The sequence below is a fragment of the Ailuropoda melanoleuca genome, chromosome 14 (genome assembly GCF_002007445.2).
Source record: "Ailuropoda melanoleuca isolate Jingjing chromosome 14, ASM200744v2, whole genome shotgun sequence".
Lineage (NCBI taxonomy): Eukaryota > Metazoa > Chordata > Mammalia > Carnivora > Ursidae > Ailuropoda > Ailuropoda melanoleuca.
Window position 1 is genome coordinate 21,111,137 of NC_048231.1, and position 21,230 is coordinate 21,132,366.

The following is a 21,230-nucleotide window of genomic DNA, read 5'->3' on the forward strand; positions in this document are numbered from 1 at the left end:
TGTAAAAATACAAGATTTGCTGGCAATAAATGTCTTTATTATAATTGTTTTAATGGTTAAAATTTGCTTGTTTCCTAGATAAAGTAGTTAACAGGATAAAAAAATTACAAAAAAGCCACCTTCTTAATGATTCATTTTAAATAACTATAAAATTAAAATACCTGCTATTTAATACCTTCTAAAATAACATAATATATATAATATGTAATACAAACCTCAATAATCCAGTTCTCCTATTATGTGATTATTTACAAACTCTGAACTAAGGAAAAGATTTAGCTAAACAGAGTAATTAAAAAGCAAATATGCCCTCAAATAATTTTATCCAAAGTAATCTATTCTTTGGAGAATTACTCATTTATTACAATATGTTAATTATATCAATTTTTAGTTACATTTTGTTGGGGTGAATTTAGCCCAATTTAAATTCGTGTGTGTCTAGAAAATACAACTATTCTTAAAAGCTACTAAGAACTTGTAACACAGTTTAATATTTCAGATTGACATCCCACCCTACTTATTTTGAAGGTATAGAATTTAATGTACCCTTTTCTTTTGATAAATGGAACTTATTAACAATGTAAAGCATTCTCCTTTCTAAACTGTATAGTTTTATTCAGTTATCTATATAACAATCTTACACACTAGTAAGCAAAGCAAGCAACATTACTCTTTTTTAAATAACATCTTTAATTAAAGTTTTTGCAAAGGTAGAATATTAAACTTAAAATAGGTCTTAGTACATCAAAATACTAAGTTCTCTAATTGTATTCCAAGATGGTCTTTAAAACATAATATCCTGTATATCACAGAAGAGCAACCTTGATCTGCAATTGTACAGAATGAATTTTACAAACATAATAAATATATTTACGCCCTTACACATAACAGTATGTACAACAGCAGTTGACAATAGTAGCTCAGAACAGCAAAAGGATTAGCCCCTCCCCCCAAATTGTAGCCCTGACGCATACTGGACCGATTTAAGGAACCTTGACTAAAATAGTAGTTACTAATTCAATGCAGTTCTTCCCCTAAGGGAAGAAAAACGTTTCTCTTGTTCCTCAAAATAAACACAAATATTAAGTTTGGTGTGTTCTTCCTTAAATCATAAAAAATGACAAAAGATAGGCTAAGGCAGGCTTAAAAAGGGAATTATAAACTTCAGAATAATTTCCATAGCATAATAGATTAAAATGCAAAACTATTTAATATAAACTCATGAGGAACTATTTAAAGCAACTATGTTTTAACCAATGAATTCAAAATCTGAAATAGCTGACTCAGACAGATGGGAAACAGACATGAAATAAAATGAAAATGTACAAAGATGGATCAATAAAATATTCCATTGCACAAAAGTTCAAAAAAGTTCAAGATGAAATAATCTGAAAATATAGGAATTTTCTCAAGTGGAAGAAAATGCTAAGTTATAAAGGGAACTCCCAAGAGGAAATTATGTCTATTTTCCTGTACAAGGCATATTTACCTTTTGAAAAGAATGGTGACATTATTGCTGTAAGGTAACCAAAAATTACTCTTAGAGGGAGACAACCCTTTTTTATTCCTCCATAAAAGCCAGAAAAAAGAAAACCAAATCTTTGATTTTCAATATAGCGAAAGAAAATCTTTATACAAAAGCTATTATATTTTTATGTTCTTGCTAAAACCAAAATCTATTAGAATATGCTCTTCCAGAACACATTTTAATCACTATACACACCGCTCAGATCCTGATGTATTCCAAAGAATAACATCAAGGTGGCTTTGATTTTAAGAGAGGCAACAATATAAATGTGATATGATGGCATTTAATTAACAGAAAGAAATGTGAACATTTAAAAAAATATAAAAGCCCAATATAAAGATCCCCCTCATATAACAGACATTTTACTCTAGAAACTAATTGCACATTAAAGTTGTTTTAGCCAAATGTGGTTCTCCACAGAAATTAAATGTGCTCTCAGGCAATTCAAATGGTCTGATTATCCAAATGACCACCAAAAAAGAGTACATATACTGAAAGGCACACATTTCCACACTCTACCTAGTAATTTTGTGTAAATTTTCCTTAGCACTGTTAACATTAATCTTTTTTTTGTAGTAAAAGGTGCCATCACCATCTGTGCAAATCTAAACGAATCCTCTTCTGAAACCTTTACTTATTTCCATAATACCAAGTCTGAACTGTTTTCCCTCTTTGAATAAACATGTTATTTCCATTTTAAAATTCTGAAAGTGGGAATCCTTGCCTTTTCAAAGGAATGACATTTTATGGAACCTAATGAAATGATTTGTTAAATACAATGTAAAAGCATGATTAAGAATTCAAGTACAGTAAAAGATAAGCAAGTGGCATTCTTATAGCAAGCCACTATAATAAAACCAAAACATTCTATTTTGATTAAAAAGGAGCACGATGCAGTAATATATAAGAGCACAATTTGGTATGCAGTGTTGTTTGGACCGGCTTTCAGAATTTTCACAGGTAAAAGAAAAGCATTTGCCAAGTACGCCATAATTAATATGCAATACACAGGTGCAAATACAAATGGTTATTTCCTGCTTCAAAATAACCCTAGTGAGTCACTCTGAAAGCAGTGGTTGTTCATGTTCGAAAATAACGTTATAAAAACAGGCCAGTATACAATTCTACTATGAATACAAATGTTTGTCTACATAGAAGGCCCAAAACATGAGCTGTATATCATATAGTAATCCAAGGTTCAGTAGCAGAAGAACTACGATATAGCCAAAGGGTTTCAATCAACATTGCAGCACTGCTAAACTTTTATAGGTAGTTCAGGTCGTTGACTTCTTCATTGGGTAAATATAAACCTATTAGCAACTATACTGAAGACAACTGAACAACAAGACTTCTGTGATTTCACCCCCTCCCTTCTCTTCTCTCAGACTTATTAACAAAAACAAACAAACAAAAAAACCTGTGTGTGCTTTGAGAGTAGTGAGGTAAACAAATAAACCTCCCCTCCAAAAAACTAAATTAATATAGTAAAAATCAAAACCGTATTACCAGTTAATGGTATCTAAATAAACCTAACTACTAGCATGCTAGAAACCATCATTTACACCAAAGTTTAGAACATAAGTTAAAGGAACCAAGTTGGTACGTGGGGTGGGAAGTAGGCAAAGAAAGAAAAAAAGAAAAAGAAAAGAAAAAGGAAAAAAAATTGATTAGCCTTTTTAAGAAGTTTAAAGATTTGTGTTAAAAGAACATATAATAGCTCACAGTTTTTCTTTGCAATGTGAAGTGTTTCTATGTTATTTCTGGAAACACACACAAAGGCAAATAAAAGGAAGACAAAAGTGGAAGACTTAAAAAAATATATATACAAGTAACTTAAACACATGTGAATTTTGTCAAGATAGACCATGAAAAAGAATTAGTTATAAGAAAACACAGATGAAGACAAGTGTTCCTACAATTCTCCCAGGCAACTAGTTCACACAGAACACAGCACTGCCATATTGTTCTTTAGAGCCCCTTACAGAATACAGAGCTGTGCATTCTTAATATACATATTAAATTTCTATTATTCTTAATATACAAGTCAAATTTCTATGCTTTCTTCTCGATGTGCAAACTGGAGCCCATGTCTACATTACCAACGGCCTGGAAGGGCCACCAAATGAAAGAGAGGTAAATATGTACTTAGTGGCCCAACCCCCTCTAACCCCAAAATTTCTCCCTCAAATTACAAAGTTGCAATTAAAAAACTTTTGTTCAATTAGAATAGTTTTTAAATTCTTTACTAGTAAACACAAGAAACTTTTATAATTACTAAACTGTTTAAAAAAAATCCAGGTCCTCACTACCTGCCCAATGCTTCAGTCAATGCACAGAATGCTATCTGAATGTCTGTTAAGCTTAAAGATTAAACACATATAAGCATCTATTTCAGCCCATCAGGAAAAAAATCTCTATCTATTCTTATGAATGTAATTTCAGCTAGATGGTACCTCTGTGAAATAAAACTGTATTCCTGAGGAGCCACTCTGGGGTTTCTTTATAAGGTATGGGACTAAAAGAAACAAATATTTTTCTGTAAGGAAACCAAAGTTGTCATTTTAATTCTGTTCAACTCTATGAGGCCCAAATCTTTAAATTATATTTAATGAGTATGAAAACCTAATTAAAATAAATAACCATTCTTGGGTCAAATTCTGTCTCCGAACTGTGATCACTGATTACTTCCTTTAACTCTTAAACAGATGTTTCATAAAGCAGGGAAGGAAGAGGTATATATTACTGAGGGAGAATAGCTAGTAAAAATATTTAAGACCTATAATGAGAGCTCTAAATTGTTTCCTTATACAAGTGAATTAAAATTCAACACCATAATTCTTACCCTTTTGTAAAAAGCTCACACGCAATTTTTACCAAATATAACCACATACAATAAGCAGTTTCAGTTCAATCTATCAAAAGGGAATTTTCTTCAGTTCGTTCCAACAAGTATCTTCTGATTGAACCCAAGTTGGAGGAAGGAATATAGACAAAGCTTTACATGCTAATTACTGGTGGCAGGTACCTGTATTTAAAATCAACAATTATGGTTTTCCAAAACCCCAACCTCCCCCACCCCAACAACCCCAGGTGCTACAGTTCCATGGCTTGCCAGTTAGTAGTGTCTATGTTGTCAAGGTCTCTTTGTTCCAGTAGCTTTGAGTCTACTGCACTTTTCTGACATGCAGAAGTTAAGTTTTGGTTGGTATATGTCCCAAGTTTCAAACTGTCCACTTTAAATTTTAAGTTTCTTTGTTTTATTTATAAAAGAAAAGAACCAACTCTTCACCATTCCGCATCTCCAATGGCTTTGGAAAATATATAATCTCTTCCATTAAGATTCATAATGCCATCCTTGAGATGAAATTTCCATTTGTTTTTACTTCTGTGTATCTAAATAAACAAAAAAAGAATGTAAGAGATACAATCAAAAGAGGAAACAAAAAACCCATTCATACACCAAAAAATCTTTGTCTTGCACATTATTGCTTTATAAATTGTTCTTTTAATTGACAGGTAATTGACAAGTAACATTAGTTACAGCTGCACAACATAATGATTTGTATTTGTATATATTACAAAATGATCATAAATAAGTCTAGTTAACATCCATCACCATATATAGTTACAAATTTTTTTCTTGTGATGAAAATTTTTAAGATCTACTCTTTTAGCAACTTTCAAGTATATAACATGGCATTAACTATAGTCATTGTGCTGTGTATCACACCCCTATGACTTATAACTTCAAGCTTGTACTTTTGACCCCCTTCACACATTTGCCCCAATCTCCACCATCTGGCCTCTAGCAACCACCAATCTGTTCTCTGTATCTGTGAGTTCAGTTTTTGGTTTTCGTTGTGGTGGTGGTGGTGGTGGTGGTGGTTTTGTGGGGGGGGGGGGGGTTGCTTGGTTGTAGAATCCAAATACAAAAGTGAGATATTGTGGTGTTTGTCTCTCTCTTACTTCACTTAGCATAATGCCTCAAGGTCCACTCACTGTTGTCATAAATGACAAACTTGCTTTCTTTTTTATGCCTGAAGAATATTACATCATGTGTATATAAATATATACCATACTTTATCACTCATCCACTGATGGGACACTTAGGTCGCTTCCATGTCTTGGCTACAGTAAATAATGCTGCAATGAACATGGGAGAGCATAAACGTTTCAGAGTTAGTGTTCTCATTTCCTTTGAATAACTATTCAGGAAGCAGACCTGCTGAATCATATAGCTGTTCTATTTTGGATTGTCAAGGAACCTCCACACAGTTTTCCATAGTGGCTATACCAATTTACATTCCTACCAAAAGTATGTAAGGGCTCCCATACTCCACCACCACACCAACACTTGTTATTTCTTATCTTTTTGATAACAGTCATTCTAACAGGTATGAGCTGATATTTCATTGTAGTTTTGATTTATATTTTCCTGACGAATACTGATGTTGAGCACCTTTTCATGTACCTGTTGGCCATTTTATGTCTTCTTTGGAAAAATGTCTATTCAGTTCTGCCAATTTTTTAAATTGAATTGCTTTTTTGCTATTGAGTTGTATGAGTTCTCTACACATTTTGGATATTAACTCTTCATCAGATATGATTTGCAAATGTTTTCTATTCTCTAGGTTGCCTTTTCCTTTTGTTGATGGTCTCCTTTGCTGTGCAGCTTTATAGCTTAACGTAGTCCTGTTTATTCTTGCTTTTGTTGCTGTTGCTTTTGGTGACAAATCTAAAAAATTATCACTAAGACCCATGTCAAGGAGCCTTACTCCCTATGTTTTCTTCTAGTTTTATGGCTTCAGATCTTACATCCAAATCTTTAATCCATCTTGAGTTTTTTTTTTTTTAAGAAGCAGTTAAGTCTTCCCCTACCGATCATCCTAGTTCTTATGTTCCATAGATGAGAGAAATCATATGATAATTGTCTTTCTCTGCTTGACTTATTTCACTTAGCATTATCTCCTCCAGTGCCGTCCATGTTGCAGCAAATGTTGAGAATTCGTTCTTTCTGATAGCTGAGTAATATTCCATTGTATATATGGACCACAGCTTCTTAATCCAGTCATCTGTTGAAGGGCATCTCGGCTCCTTCCATGATTTGGCTATTGTGGACAATGCAGCTATGAACATTGGGGTGCATATGGCCCTTCTCTTTACTACGTCTGTATCTTTGGGGTAAACACCCAGTAGTGCAATGGCTGGGTCATAGGGTAGTTCAATTTTTAACTTTTTAAGGGACCTCCACACTGTTTTCCAGAGTGGCTGTACCAACTTGCATTCCCACCAACAATGTAGGAGGGATCCCCTTTCTCCACATCCTCTCCAACAATTGTTGTTTCTTGCCTTGTCTATCTTTGCCATTCTAACTGGCGTAAGGTGGTATCTCAGTGTGGTTTTGATTTGAATTTCCCTGGTGGCTAATGATTTTGAACATTTTTTTCATGTGTCTGTTAGCCATTTGTATGTCTTCATTGGAAAAGTATCTGTTCATATCTTCTGCCCATTTTTTGATTTGTTTGTTTCTCGTGTATTGAGTTTGAGAAGTTCTTTGTAGATGATTTTTGTTTATGTTGTAAGATAGTGGTCCAGTTTTCCCAATACCATTTACTGAAGTGACTGTCCTTTCCCCATTGTATATTTTTTTTCTTATGTATATAGCTTCTGATTTTATTTTTTTGTAATAATTTTTTATTGTTATGTTAGTCACCATACAGTATATCCTTAGTTTTTGATGTAGTGGTCCATGATTCATTATTTGCATATAACACCCAGTGCTGCATGCAATGTGCCCTCCTTAATACCCATCACTGGCCTATCCCAGTCACCCACACCCCCTCCCCTCTGAAGCCCTCAGTTTGTTTTGCCGAATCCATAGTCTCTCATGGTTCATTCCCCCTTCTGTTTACCCCCCCCTTCATTCTTCCCTTCCTTCTCCTCCTGATCTTCCTGCTATTTCTTATGTTCCATAAATTAGTGAAACCATATAATTGTCTTTCTCTGCTTGACTTATTTCACTTAGCATAATCTCCTCCAGTCCCGTCCATGTTGCTGCAAATGTTGGGTAATCGTTCTTTCTGATGGCTGAGTAATATTCCATCGTATATATGGACCACATCTTCTTAATCCAGTCATCTGTTGAAGGGCATCTTGGCTCCTTCCACAATTTAGCTGTTGTGGACAATGCTGCTAAGAACATTGGGGTACATATGGCCCCACTGTATATTCTTAGTTCCTTTGTTGTAAATCAATTGAATACATATGTATGGGTTTACTTCTGGGCTCTTTTCTGTTCCATGGATCTGCATGTCTGATTTTATGCCAATACCATACTGTTTTGATTCTTACAGCTTTGTAATACAGTAAATAAAAAATAAAAATAAAATCAGAAAGCATGATGCCCCTGTCTTTCTTAAGTTTGCTTTGGCTATTCAGGGTCTTTTGAATTTTAGAATTATTTGTTCCATTTCTGTGAAAAATGCCATTGACATTTTGATAGGGATTGCACTGAGACTGTTGAACTTGTACATCACTTTAAGTAGTAGGGACACTTTAAAAATATTAGTTCTTCCAATCAATGAACACAAAATATTTTTCCATTTGTTTCTTCTTCAATTTCCTTCATCAATGTCTTATAGTTTTTTGCTGCACACGTTTCATCTTCTTGTTATATTTATTCCAAGGTATTTTATTCTTTTTGATGCAATAAATGAAATTGTTTTAACTTCCCCTTCTGATAGTTTGTTATTAGCATACAGAAATGCCAATATATTTTGTATATTGATTTTTTTAACTTGCAACTTCGCTGTTAATTTGTTTATTAATTCTAACAGTTTTTTGGTGGAGTCTTCAGGGTCTTCTATATATAATACTTGGTCATCTGTAAATAGTGACAGTTTTACTTCTTCCTTTCTAATTTGGATGCTTATTTCCTTTTCTAGCCTAACTGCGCTGGCTAGAACTTCTAATACTATGTTGAAAATGGCAAGAATAAGCACTCTTGTTTTGTTCCTTATCTTAGAGAAAAAGCTTTCAGCTTTTCTCCTTTAAGTGCATTACTTACAGGTTTGTCGTGTATGTCTTTCATTATGTTGAGGTAGATACATTACCTCTAATACCCACTTTCTTGAGAGTTTTTAATCATAAACTGATGTTGAATTCTGCCACATGCCCTTTCTGCATCTACTGAGATGACTATAAGAATTTTATTATTTATTTTGTTAACATGGTGAGTTACCACATTGATTTGTGTACATTGAATCATTCTTGGATCCCCTGAAATAAATCCCACTTGGTCGTGGTCATGGTATATGATCATCTTAATATATTGTCGAATTCAGTTTGCTAGTATTTTGTTGAGGATTTTGGCATCTGTGTTAATCAGGAATACTGGCCTATAATTTTCTTTTCTTGTGGTGCCTTTGTCTGGTTTAGGTGTCAGGTAATATTGACCTTGTAAAATGAGTTTAGAAGGATTGCCTCCTCTCCTATTTTTTGGAAAAGTTTGAGAAGGACTGGTATTATTTCTTCTTGAAGAATTTCTTCTTTATTCTGGTAGAGTTCACCAGTAAAGCCCTCTGGTCTCATGATGGTTTGCTGGAGGGTTTTTGATTAGGAATTTATCCATTTCTTCTAAGTTGTCCAATTTCTTGGCATATAATTGTTCATAGTAGTATTATGATTCTTTGTATTTTTGTGGTATCTAAGAACTCCCCATTCACTTCTGATTTTGAGTCTTACCCCTTTTTTTCTTGGTGAGTCTAACTGAAGGTCTGTCGATTTTATCTTTTCAAAGAACCAACTCTTAGTTTCACTCATCTTTTCTGGCGTCTTTTTAGTCTCTACTTCATTTATTTCCACTCTGATCTTTGTAATTTCCTCTCTTCTACTAACTCTGGACTTCATTTCTTTTTCTAGTTCTTTGAGATATAAAGTTAGGCTGAGATGTTTCTTGTTTCTATTAACTTCCCTAAGAGTGCTTTTATTACATCTTATGAGTTTTGGTATGATGTATTTCCATTTTCACTTGTCTCAAGATTTGCTTTTTCTTTTGATTTCTTCTTTCACTCAATGATTTCAGTAGCATGCTGTTTAATCTCCAAATATTTGTGAATTTTCCAATTTTTTTCTTGTAATTGATTTCTAGTTTCATACCATTGTGACTGGCCAAATTGTTGTTTTTGTTTCGGTTGGGTTTTTTTTTTTTTTGACAAATTGGTTTCCTTTTTTCCTTTACAAGATTTATTTATTTCTATATTTATTTGACAGAGAGAGAGAGCGAGAGCAAGTAAGTGAGCAAAAGCAGGGAGAGCAGCAGGCAGTGGGAGAAGCAGGCTCCCCACAGAATAGGGAGCCCGATACGGGGCTCAACCCCAGGACTCTGGGATCATGACCTGAGCTGAAGGCAGACGCTTAACCAACTGAGCCAACCAGGTGCCCCCAAACTGGTTTCTTAATAAAGTTAAATTTGACAAAAACAACAAACAAATAAACAAAAAATCCTATTCACTCATTAGGTGAGTTTTTAAAGAAATAAATGTATTTGCAGTTAGTACTATTTTACAGCTTTTAATAGTTGTGTTCATTAATAATATATTTCTCTGCAAAGTATCTTATCTTTGCCAGGTTTATATATACATGTGTCCCTTTTTTCCACAGGAAATTTTATCCTGGCAAACTTTTAAAATAGGAATGCCCTTTGTTTTCCCTGATGCTTCTAGACCACTGTTTCGCCTTTTCTCCATAACTCCTTTTATGTTTACACCATGTAACCTTAGGCTGTTCTTAATTCTTATCTAGACCACCAGGACACTTCCTATCCTCAATATTGGAATTATGTTTACAACGATTCTCTTCCTCACAGTAACAGTTTCCATATTGCTAACTCTTCTAATGCTATGGTCCAACATTAATATCCATACTGATGTTAATATTTCTAACCTCTAATTACTTTATCTCTAATTCTACTTTAGTTGTCTACAGGACACCTGGCAACTGTTTTCTCAATGGCCACCAATCATCTTCTAGTTTACCACATCAATAGCCTATTGTTATCTGATTTATTACAATAACTTTCCAACTGATTTCCAGGCTTCACTCTCGCCTTCCTTCCAATTCCCTTATAAACATTGTTGCCAGAAGCACAGTTCTAAGCAATCATTTCTGCTTGACTATTTCTATTTCTAAATGACCTGGTAACTCATCTTCCAAGCTTACCTCCTACCTCCACATTCCTCAAAGACTACATTTCAAACAAAAGAAGTATCATTCCTTGCTCCCATTTTTACAAATTCAATTCCTATTTCAAGATCCACCTCAAAAATACTGTGTTCTCCTCAAAGCGTTCCCTAATCACATCAGCTAAAAGTAGTCTTTCCTAATAATTAATTTTCAGTGTCATTCCCAAACACATTTCTAGTATCATTTCTAAGTATATACAATTATGAAGAATTTCTTCTACCAAAGTAAAACTCCTATAGTTTTCTCGAGACCTAACATGGAACCTTATACATGGCAGTATTTAACAAATACATCTCAGGCAATGCTGATTATCCAGTCACTTACAGATTTCAAAAACTATGTGCATCTACAATTAAGCCAAAAGGGGAAGGGCAGTGTTCAAATTGGGCCAGACCCTGGGCACTCCCTCTTTTACCTTCATTTACAGTTTTTAGTTGTTTGCAATTCATAGATTTAAGGAGAAAAGGAGTTATAAAACTTAAATCAACTGAAATGACCTTTCTTCCCTTTCCCAACAAATCCCATGCATCATTCAATTTTCAGCTTAAGCTCCATATCTTCAAAAAAGGACCCGTGGTTCTCCCTCTTCTCTGATCTAAAGGGGCCTCAAAATTAAGTAGTTAAGGCTTTCATTTTCAAAAGAGATAATCATAGCTTGGAGAGGTTCAATGAATTGACCAGGGGCATATTGCTCGGAAGTAAGTGGCAAAGATGATTCTCAAACCCAAGACACTTCTTACTAAATCAGGCCATTTCATATTAATAATCCAGAAATGGTCACTATGTATAGATATTTTCTGAGAACCCATTCATAAAATTTCATGATCTAACTTCCCAATACAAACATTTCCATGGCATATTCTTGGCAAGCCGTTGTTCAGTTTCTGCTTGAGTATGATTAGAAGCGGGCGACAAAGAATTGCAAATTAAGTTATTCCATTCTAGGCCTATTCTCTTGTAAATCTTTCATACTTTTCCCCTTACTGAAATCTGCTTCCTCCAAACTTCCACTCACTGATCCTAGCTCTATCTTCTGGGACTTAATTAAAAAAAAAAAAAATCAAACAACACTTTATGTATTATTTGAAAACTACACCCAGGCCTTTCCTCTATACCACTGAGTTAAGCCATATACACATTTATCAAATTTTTCTTCTTATTACAAGAAAATAGAACAAAGTAAAGTTAAAATAGCAGAGCAGAAACTCTTGTGCTAAGTGGTCTTATATTTCTGGTCTAAAAATACACTTATGTAGATAAGATGTTAAACCTAACATCTTAAGATGGATGATCTGAATGTCCAAAAGACATACCAAAACTTGTCATGTTCAAAACCAATCACTCTCCTCACCCAAACATGCTCCATCTTCAGCCTTTCCCACATGAGTTGATGGAATCTCCATTCTTCCTTCTGGTTCCTCACCAAAATATCTTGGAATCATTCTTGATTCCCCTTTTTCTTTTCTACCACTTCCCAAGAAGAGTCAGAAAATCCTGCTAACTCTTCCTTCAAAACATATCCAAGATGCAGCTGCTTCTCACCACTTCTAATATTATCCCTCTAGCCTAAGTCACCATTGTCTCTCACTTGGATTACTATAATATCCCTCTGTTAGTCTCCTTGTTTCAACTCTGCTTCCTCTACACAAGGCCTCTCTCAACAAATAAGGCAAAGTAATCCTTTTAGAATTAAAATGTAAGTGATATTACTTCTATTTGAAACCTTCCAATAACTTCCCAATTCACTCATAAGAGCCCATGTCCTTACAAACCTCCATACCACCTGTCCCACTTACCTCTGATTCAATCTACTAACTATATCCCTTCCCCTGCATCCCCAGTCCAACCACTCTGGCCTCCATGCACCCCTCACACACAACAAGCAGGCTCTGTTACCAGATAATGACAAGGCTAACTCTCCTCAAGGCTTCGTTCAAATGTCATCTTCTCAAAAGATCTAACAAGACGAACCTTTTAAAAACTGTAACCTATCTCCTTTGCTACCAATTATCAGCTTCTAACATACCATAATAATTTATTTATTATATTTTACCATCCGTCTCCCTTAACTAAACTTCCCAGTGGCAGGGATTGTTTTACTTTGTTTACTAGTGTATCTCAACCTCCTAGCACAGTGCCCTGGTACATCACAGACACTCTATCTGTTGAATGAAAAGACCTCTGTCTCCTTTTTTCTTTGACTCCCTATAGAGAAAGTAGTAAGTATCCAAAAGTGGGCATACAAATTTACTTCCAACATGAACCAAGTGACTGCAACTTGAAAGACAATGGGATTATATAAGCAAAAAAGTGATGAGTAGCCATGAAAAAAAATTCCCCAGACAAGTAAAGAAAGTGATCACATTCTGCTATATTGACAACTTGCAAAAAGGAAGTGTAGAAAAGCTTCAGGATTAAATAGGCCATATACTCAGCACTTCAGAAAAAAGGGCTCTTAAATTTCCTAATGACAAACATATTAAGTAAAATTACCAATAAATAAGGTTGAAGCCTCAACAATTGATACCATCAGTCCTTATCTATCATAATAAGGGAGAACTCTGCTTCATTATTACATTTAACTACAATTTTGATTTGACTAGCAACATAAACTTCATTATTCTTTCTACAATGGTTGCTAAAATTGACTCCTTGTTGAAGCTCTAAAGTTTAGGCTTCAAAAATAAAATCCTAAAATTTAGGTTGGCTCAAACCATATCCAACCCCATTTTAACCATTCATAGAACACCAGCATTCTTATTATTGACTAAAACATCAGGCCCAGCCCTCAAGAACTCATTTGATTCTAAAAATTAGATCTCTGTGAACTTTAAAATTGTTTATCGCTCAACAAACTACTTAAAGCTATTTTCGATTTCTGTCTAAAACATTAAAATGTTCTCTAGAAGCAAAACAAACCAATTTTAACATTTAAAATATATGTGTACAATTTGTACCAAAGGAGAATAAAACCATTCTTACAATATGAAAATGTTTAGAAGTATATTCTTCCATCTAGCTAAGGTAAAGGTCTCTTTTGCCTGATAAATCTGACATCTTGTCATCATGAAACTGTGTTCTGGCTAATTCCTTTAAGATTTCCTGACAACATAAGGTTTATGGGTATCGATTTTAACATTAATACTCTTCCAGTACACAACTGTAACAAAAAATTACATCTATTATAATGTTCCTGGTGGTTTTAAGAATGCTCACCAAAAGTAACATAGTACAAAAGTGGATGCTCTGATAATTGTTTATGAATGACTTCATTGACGTTACTCTGTAATCTCACTGCAAGTAACTGGCTTGACTTTACCTTTTCATTACAAAATGATAAAACTGTTTTGACATTTCCCTATAGATATGTTTCCAATAAGTATGGCTATTTATATGCAATAAGCATGACTACTTATAAGATTCATTTCTATAAAAGCAACACAAATTCAACATTTTCATAATTTGTAAAGGAAATTCATGCAAGGCACAATTTTGCATGATCACGACTATAGCTCCAGTGTCTGGCACATGCAGACACTTAAGAAGCATTTGTTCAGGGGCGCCTGGGTGGCACAGCGGTTAAGTGTCTGCCTTCGGCTCAGGGCGTGATCCCGGCGTTGTGGGATCGAGCCCCACATCAGGCTCCTTCACTATGAGCCTGCTTCTTCCTCTCCCACTCCCCCTGCTTGTGTTTCCTCTCTCGCTGGCTGTCTCTATCTCTGTCAAATAAATAAAAAATCTTTTAAAAAAAAAAAAAAAGAAGCATTTGTTCAGTGAATGAGTACTGCTTACAAACAAAGCCCAATTGCTTCTGTTAGGGTTTTCCTCATTTAGTAAAAACCACTACTGAAATTAAATTATAAATGCAATATAATTTGTGGATTTATTATAAATTTAATTATAGAAAACAATTTTATTCCAAATTAAATGTTTTAATAATTAATAAAATCTCAACAATGCCAATAACTATAGCAAAAATATTTGGCAAGTAGCATCCTTTTGAAGAATTAGGAAAAAAGAATTCAATATCTAATTCTCACAGACCTACTTTAAAAATATCTAATGCTACTGAAAATACAGCAATGATAATTTTAAAAATGATTTCAGTAAAAGCGTATCTATTTATTAGTTAGCAGTCCTGTTTATTGCCCTAGTTTACTCCTTAGTAATAAAAAAAGTGACAAAATTCAGTAAGAGCCTTTTAGTTTTGAGGTAGTTTAAACTAAAGGGAAAACAGGGTTGTTCTACTGGGTTATTAATGTTAAAGGACAACCCCAAAGTGACTGTTAACTTTGTTAGCTTGTTAGGACACAGTATAAATTGAAAGAAGCCTCCCTCTCCTCATGATTTCATTCATCACATTTTTTCCAAATGTAAAGCTACACAAATAATTTCTCATTTTATTAAAATAATCTACTAAACTGTAACAATGTCTACATTCACCCTGTTTATACTGAATATGAGAGGCATCAATCAGCTACCCAAATGTTTGAACAAGTTAGAAAAGATATTTAGGGAAGAAATTACAACAGAAAAAATGTCAGTAACCTGATAAAATCCTTACCTTATCATATTGGCATACAACAACATTTTCTGTATCAAAGAGTTCCTGTCCTTCTTCATCACTCACATCATCTTCACTGTTGAGGGGCTCCTACGAATAAGAAAGAGGAGTACTTATTTATACTTCATGTATTACTAGAAAAAGGCCCTCCTAATATTCAAGGAAAAGAAATACAATGACCTTGATATTCTTTGAGAATGAAGGTTCAGACAGAAGCATATACACACACGTATATACCACAAATGTATTTATCAGCTATGTTAAGACTTTGCCAATTTTACTGAAATTCCAGCAAGAATCAAAAATAAAAATAGTTAAGCTATATAACTTTTAAGTCAGAAAAGATGTTTATTTGGGGCGCCTGAATGGCTCAGTCATTAAGTGTCTGCCTTCAGCCCAGGGCACGATTCCAGAGTCCTGGGATCAAGCCCCACATCAGGCTCCTCCGCTGGGAGCCTGCTTCTTCCTCTCCCACTCCCCCTGCTTGTGTTCCTTCTCTCGCTGGCTGCCTCTCTGTCAAATAAATAAATAAAATCTTTAAAAAAAAAAAAGAAAAGAAAGAAAGAAAGAAAGAAAGAAAGAAAGAAAGAAAGAAAGAAAGAAAGAAAGAAAAGATGTTTATTTCCTTCATTCTTTCAGAATAGCACAAAATTACTCTAATAACTTTTAAGATGCCTAGAAGGAGACATAAGAAAATATAAAGGTTTAATGAGATAATGGTTCTATGTACCACGAGCAGCAGCAGAGTAAAAGGGAAAACAGTGGTGAAGTTGGAGGAGAAAAGGGGGAGCCTAGGAATCTGTATTGTCTATACATGGAGGACTAAGACTCTATTTATACTATTAGCATGTCTACCATTGTGATGGTAATGGTGGAGGCCTGTACTGCAACTAAGGCATTTAAATTAAAAGGATACATGTGGGAGGGGTGAGGTGGAAGGGGGTCTCAGTCCCAAAGAGAATTAAAGGCCAAGATCTAACTAGAGCATAAAATGACCAACTATGTTAAACCCGACCTCAGTTATTTGAGAAGATAAAAGATATAACTCAGATCTAATTAACAGAGAAAGAGAAGACAGGACAAAATAAAAGTGGAAAGGAAAACAATCAAGATGATATTAAGTATAGGCTTATACCTCACACACATGTATGTATACATATTCTTTAATTTAAAATAGATATCACCAATGTAAATGTAAAACCAATTTATTAAGATAAAATTCATATAACATAAAATTCACCATTTTAACCATTTTAGAGTGTACAACCAGTCATACTTAGTACATAAATAACGTATTCAATTATCACCACTATCTAATTCCAGAACAGTTTCATCACCTTTACCATTAAGCACTTAATCCCCATCCCTACCTCTCCCCAGCCCCCCACTAATCTGCTTTCTGTCACTATATATTTACCTCTGGATAGTTCATATAAATGCAAACATACAATATACACATGTAACAACATGTGGTGTGGTTTAACTTATAATGTGTGAGGTTCATCCACGTTGTAGCATAAACCAGTACTCTGTTCCTTTTCATGGCTAAATAATACTCCACTGCATGGATAAATCACATTTTAATTTATCCATCAATTGATAGACATTTGGGTTATTTACATCTTTTGGATTTTGGAAACAGTTTTGAACATTCACGTACAAGCTTTTGTCTGAATGACATTTTCAACTCTCTTATATATATACTTAGGAGAACTGCTGGGTAATATGATAATTTTATGCTTAACATTTTGAGGAACCACAAAACCACTTTCCATAGCAGCTACACCATTTTCCATTCCAACCAGCAATGCAAAAGAGTTCCAACCTCTCTACATCCTCACCAACATGTTTCCTTTTTTATCTTTTTTCATTACTGCCATCCTGGTAAATGTGAAGTGGTATCTCTTTGTGGTTTTGATATATGCATTTCTGTAATAATTATTGATGTTGAACATCTTTTCACATGCTTGTTGGCTATTTGTACATCCTCCTTGGAGAAATGCCTATTCAAGTCCTTTAGCCACTTTGGAATAGAGTTGTTTGTTGTTGAATTTAAAAGTTTTCTATGCTGGATATTAAGCCCTTATCAGATAGAAGATTTGCAAATATTTTCTCCTACTTTTTAGGCTGCCTTTTAACTTTCTGGATATTATCCTCAGACATACAAAAGTTTTTAATCCACTAAATCTGTTGTTATTTCCTTTATTGCTTGTGTTTTTGGTATCATACTTAAACTATTTCCAAACCCAGTGTTATGAAGTTTCTGCCCTATTTTCTTCTAAGAATTTTATAGTTTTAGGTCTTACTTTTAGGTCTTTGATCCATTTTGAGCTAATTTTGTATAAGGTGTGGGGCAGGGGTCTAATTGCACTGTTTTCTATGTGGATATTCAGTCGTCCAAGCTACATTTATTGAATAAGACCATTCCTTTCCTACTGAATAGTCTTGGCCCATGTAAAAAATTTTTAAGATGACAGCATACATGGCAGTATTCCACATAAAAAAGACACACCTAAAGCTTAGGGATCAAAAAAATTTCAAAAAAATTTGAAAGTAAAATAATGAAAAGAGCTATTCTAACTGAAACGAAGTATGATTCTAGTAATATCACACAAAACAGACTGTATGGGCAAAAAAAAATTACTGGAGAAATAGCAGGGAACTACATAATCATAAATGGCTCAATTCACTGGAAAGTGTAAGTTACAGCTTATGTGCATAGATTTTTAGGTTCAAAATATAAAAAGCATAATGACAACAAAACAAATAAATACACCATCACAGAAGGAGATTTGAACATATCTCACTTACTAATCTGTAATGGTGAAATCACGCAAAAAATATCAGTAAGGATATAGAATATCCAAAGAATCTAATTCTTATAGTACACACAGAAGACAACCAACAACTGCAAAAAAAATCTTTTCAAACATACAGGAAGCATATGCAAACACAGACCACATAAAGCTAGCCCCAATCAATTTCAAAGGATGCATACATTACACAGATTGTAACTCTACAAATAAAACAGTTAAGTCCGAACAAGAATGAAATAGAAAAAAATACACTAGAGAGAATAAAGCTAGAAGTTGATTCTTAAAAAACATTAATGAAATCAACATACCTCTGGCTAGACTGAACAAGAAAAAAAGAGCAAGAAGGCACAAAATCAGAAATGTGAATATAAAAAAGGAAATGACTACAAAGGATTCTGGCATCAAAAAGATGATTATCATTAATTTTATGCTAACTTAAAAATTTACATACATAGCCCTAGAAAAATATAACTCATCCAAACTGTCTCAAAAAGAAACAATACTTGAACAGAGTAAGGACATTACTAGAATCAGATAATTTTAGCAGCATGCTTCAACAAATATTCACAGAATTAAGTATATCTTAAAAAAAAAAAAAAAAAGTAGTCCAAGGAAGACAGAACACTCGCCAGAATTCATTTTATAATGCTATCACAAACCTGAAAACCTAGTAACAAGAGTATGAGAAAAGAAAATCAGATAGCACATGAATATACATGAAAGAGTCCTGAACAAAGTGTATTCAGCAATTCATAAAAAGGGTAATCAAGTTGTGCTAGCCAATGAATACAAAATTGGTTATAAGTAGAAAACCAATTAGTGCAATTAGTTATTAAATAACAGATTAAGGATAAGAAATTGTATGATTATCTAACAGTTGCAGAAAAACTTTAACAAAATTCAACAATCATTTAGAATTTAAAAAAGCAAAGCTCTTAATCTGAATAGAAGGGGACTTCTTTAACCTGATTAAAGGTGTCCATAAAAAGCCTATAATAAACATTATACTTAATAGTGAATCATAAAAAGGGTTCCTTTTAAAATTAAGAACAAGATAAAGGTGTCTGCTATTTCTAATCAATATTGTTCTGGAGGGCTAAGCCAATGAGGCACGAAAAACTGCCATTTTTAATATTTGACTGTCTAAAAAGAAAACATGAAGGAATCAAAGATGCTAAATCTCATCAGTAATCAAAATCAAAAGCAAACACCATTTACTTCCTATTAGACTGGCAAAAATTAAGAAGACTGACGATATAGTACTGGTGAAGACTTATTAGTACAATTTGGCATTTTATTGTAAAGTTGAAAATGTGTTTGCCTTAGAATCCAGTTTTGGTTTTTTTTTTAAAGTAAGTTAGTTAGTTAGTTAGTTAGTTTTTATTTATTTATTTATTTATTTATTTATTTATTTATTTATTTTATTTATTTATTTGACAGAGAGAGACAGCCAGCGAGAGAGGGAACACAAGCAGGGTAAGTGGGAGAGGAAGAAGCAGGCTTACAGAGGAGGACCCTGACGTGGGGCTCGATCCCATAACGCCGGGATCTCGCCCTGAGCCAAAGCCAGACGCTTAACGACTGTGCCACTCAGGTGCCCTCTAGGATCCAGTAATTCAATGACTAGGTATAATACTTTTAAAAAAAAGTCATGGATAGGTGTCCCCAGAAGACATGCTCCAAAATATTTTATAACTGTAACAGTAAACAAATAGAAACAACCCTAATGCCCATCACATCAGAAAAGAAATGGAGAAATAAACTATGGCATATTCAATAATGAAAATAATTACCAGTATATACAACAACTTAGACGAACTTCAGAAATACCACCTTGAGGAAAAAAAAAAGCAATCAACTTGCAGAAGAATAGAGAATTACTCCATTTATGTTATAAATGGGTGTTCAAAACTAAACACTATGCTCTATAGGAATATAAATACAGATGGCAAACATAAAGGCAAGTTAATGATAAACACAATATTCATACACATGGTTACTCTGATGACAGAAGGAAGAGGATGGGGGTTGGGGAGAGGTACTTAAGGGACTTCAATAAAATAATGGATTATGTATTTTTTTTAAAGATTTTATTTATTTATTTATTTAGCACTGGTAAGCAGGGGGAGGGGTAAAAAGAGATGGAGAGAGAGAATCTCAAGAGACTCTGTGCTGAGCGTGGTGCTTGATGTGGGACTCGATCCCACCACCCTGAGATCATGAACCGAGTGGAAATCAAGAGTAGGACTTTAACTGACTAAGCCACCCAGGTGCCCCATAATGGGATTATTTTTAACTAGACATGGACATAAGGGTGTTTTTATGTTAAAATATTTTGTATTCATTTGTAGCTATTCAACATTTAATAAAACAGTATTTTTTAAAAACATTAAAGATTTTTGTCCTAAAATAAATAAAATTACATCTTAAGTTGCAGAAAGCAATTAACAATGAAAACTGTGGTTAAGACAAACATCTTGAACACAAGTAAATAAGCGGGAACACCAAAGAAAACAAAGATATATTTATATGCTTCTAGAAATATATAACTAAAGATGAATAAGAGAGAATGGTTTAACTCAAGACAGACACTAAGAGTACGTAAAGTGATGTATAGTACAGAATACAGATCAAAGGGAAGTTATAAATAAATCTGTAACATTTAGCTTTTTCCTCAAGTCTCCTCTCTTCCCAGATGTTGCCATACCTTTTCAATTACTGAAGCAAAAGATTAACCTCATTTTATCTGTTCTACCAATGTCTTATGTTTAAATCACATCGTGAAAGCATAAGCCAGAAAATTAGAATTACTTGCACTTCTCTCCACCCCCTTTATAAATACAACTCAGTATGATATACATTTATTTTTTATTACTAGCTGTAAGACACAGTATTTTATGATGATAAATACAACCAGAACCATGTAAAAACCTTATTAGGTTAGAACAAGCTAACTTTATATTTAAAATCCTATATTGTATAACACCTTAACGGCCTCTGAAAAAATAGAATATACTTCATCAGTTTGGCACCAAGTAAAAGAAATGATGGAGTAGTTTCTCATTTCACGTCTCTTACT

General features: G+C 33.8%; 1 protein-coding gene across 1 annotated transcript in view; it reads right to left on the bottom strand.

Moving 5' to 3' along the window:
- Positions 1–670: 670 nt before the first annotated feature.
- Positions 671–21,230, bottom strand: part of GTF2A1 (general transcription factor IIA subunit 1) — a 45,250-nt gene continuing 24,690 nt past the window's right edge. Inside the window, exons 8-9 of the mRNA XM_002918310.4 lie at positions 15,336–15,425; positions 671–4,921 (exon numbers count right to left, since the gene is read on the bottom strand). Of these exons, the coding sequence (XP_002918356.1) occupies positions 4,814–4,921; positions 15,336–15,425 (198 nt within the window). The 3' untranslated portion in view covers positions 671–4,813. The remainder of the gene's footprint in view (positions 4,922–15,335; positions 15,426–21,230) is intronic.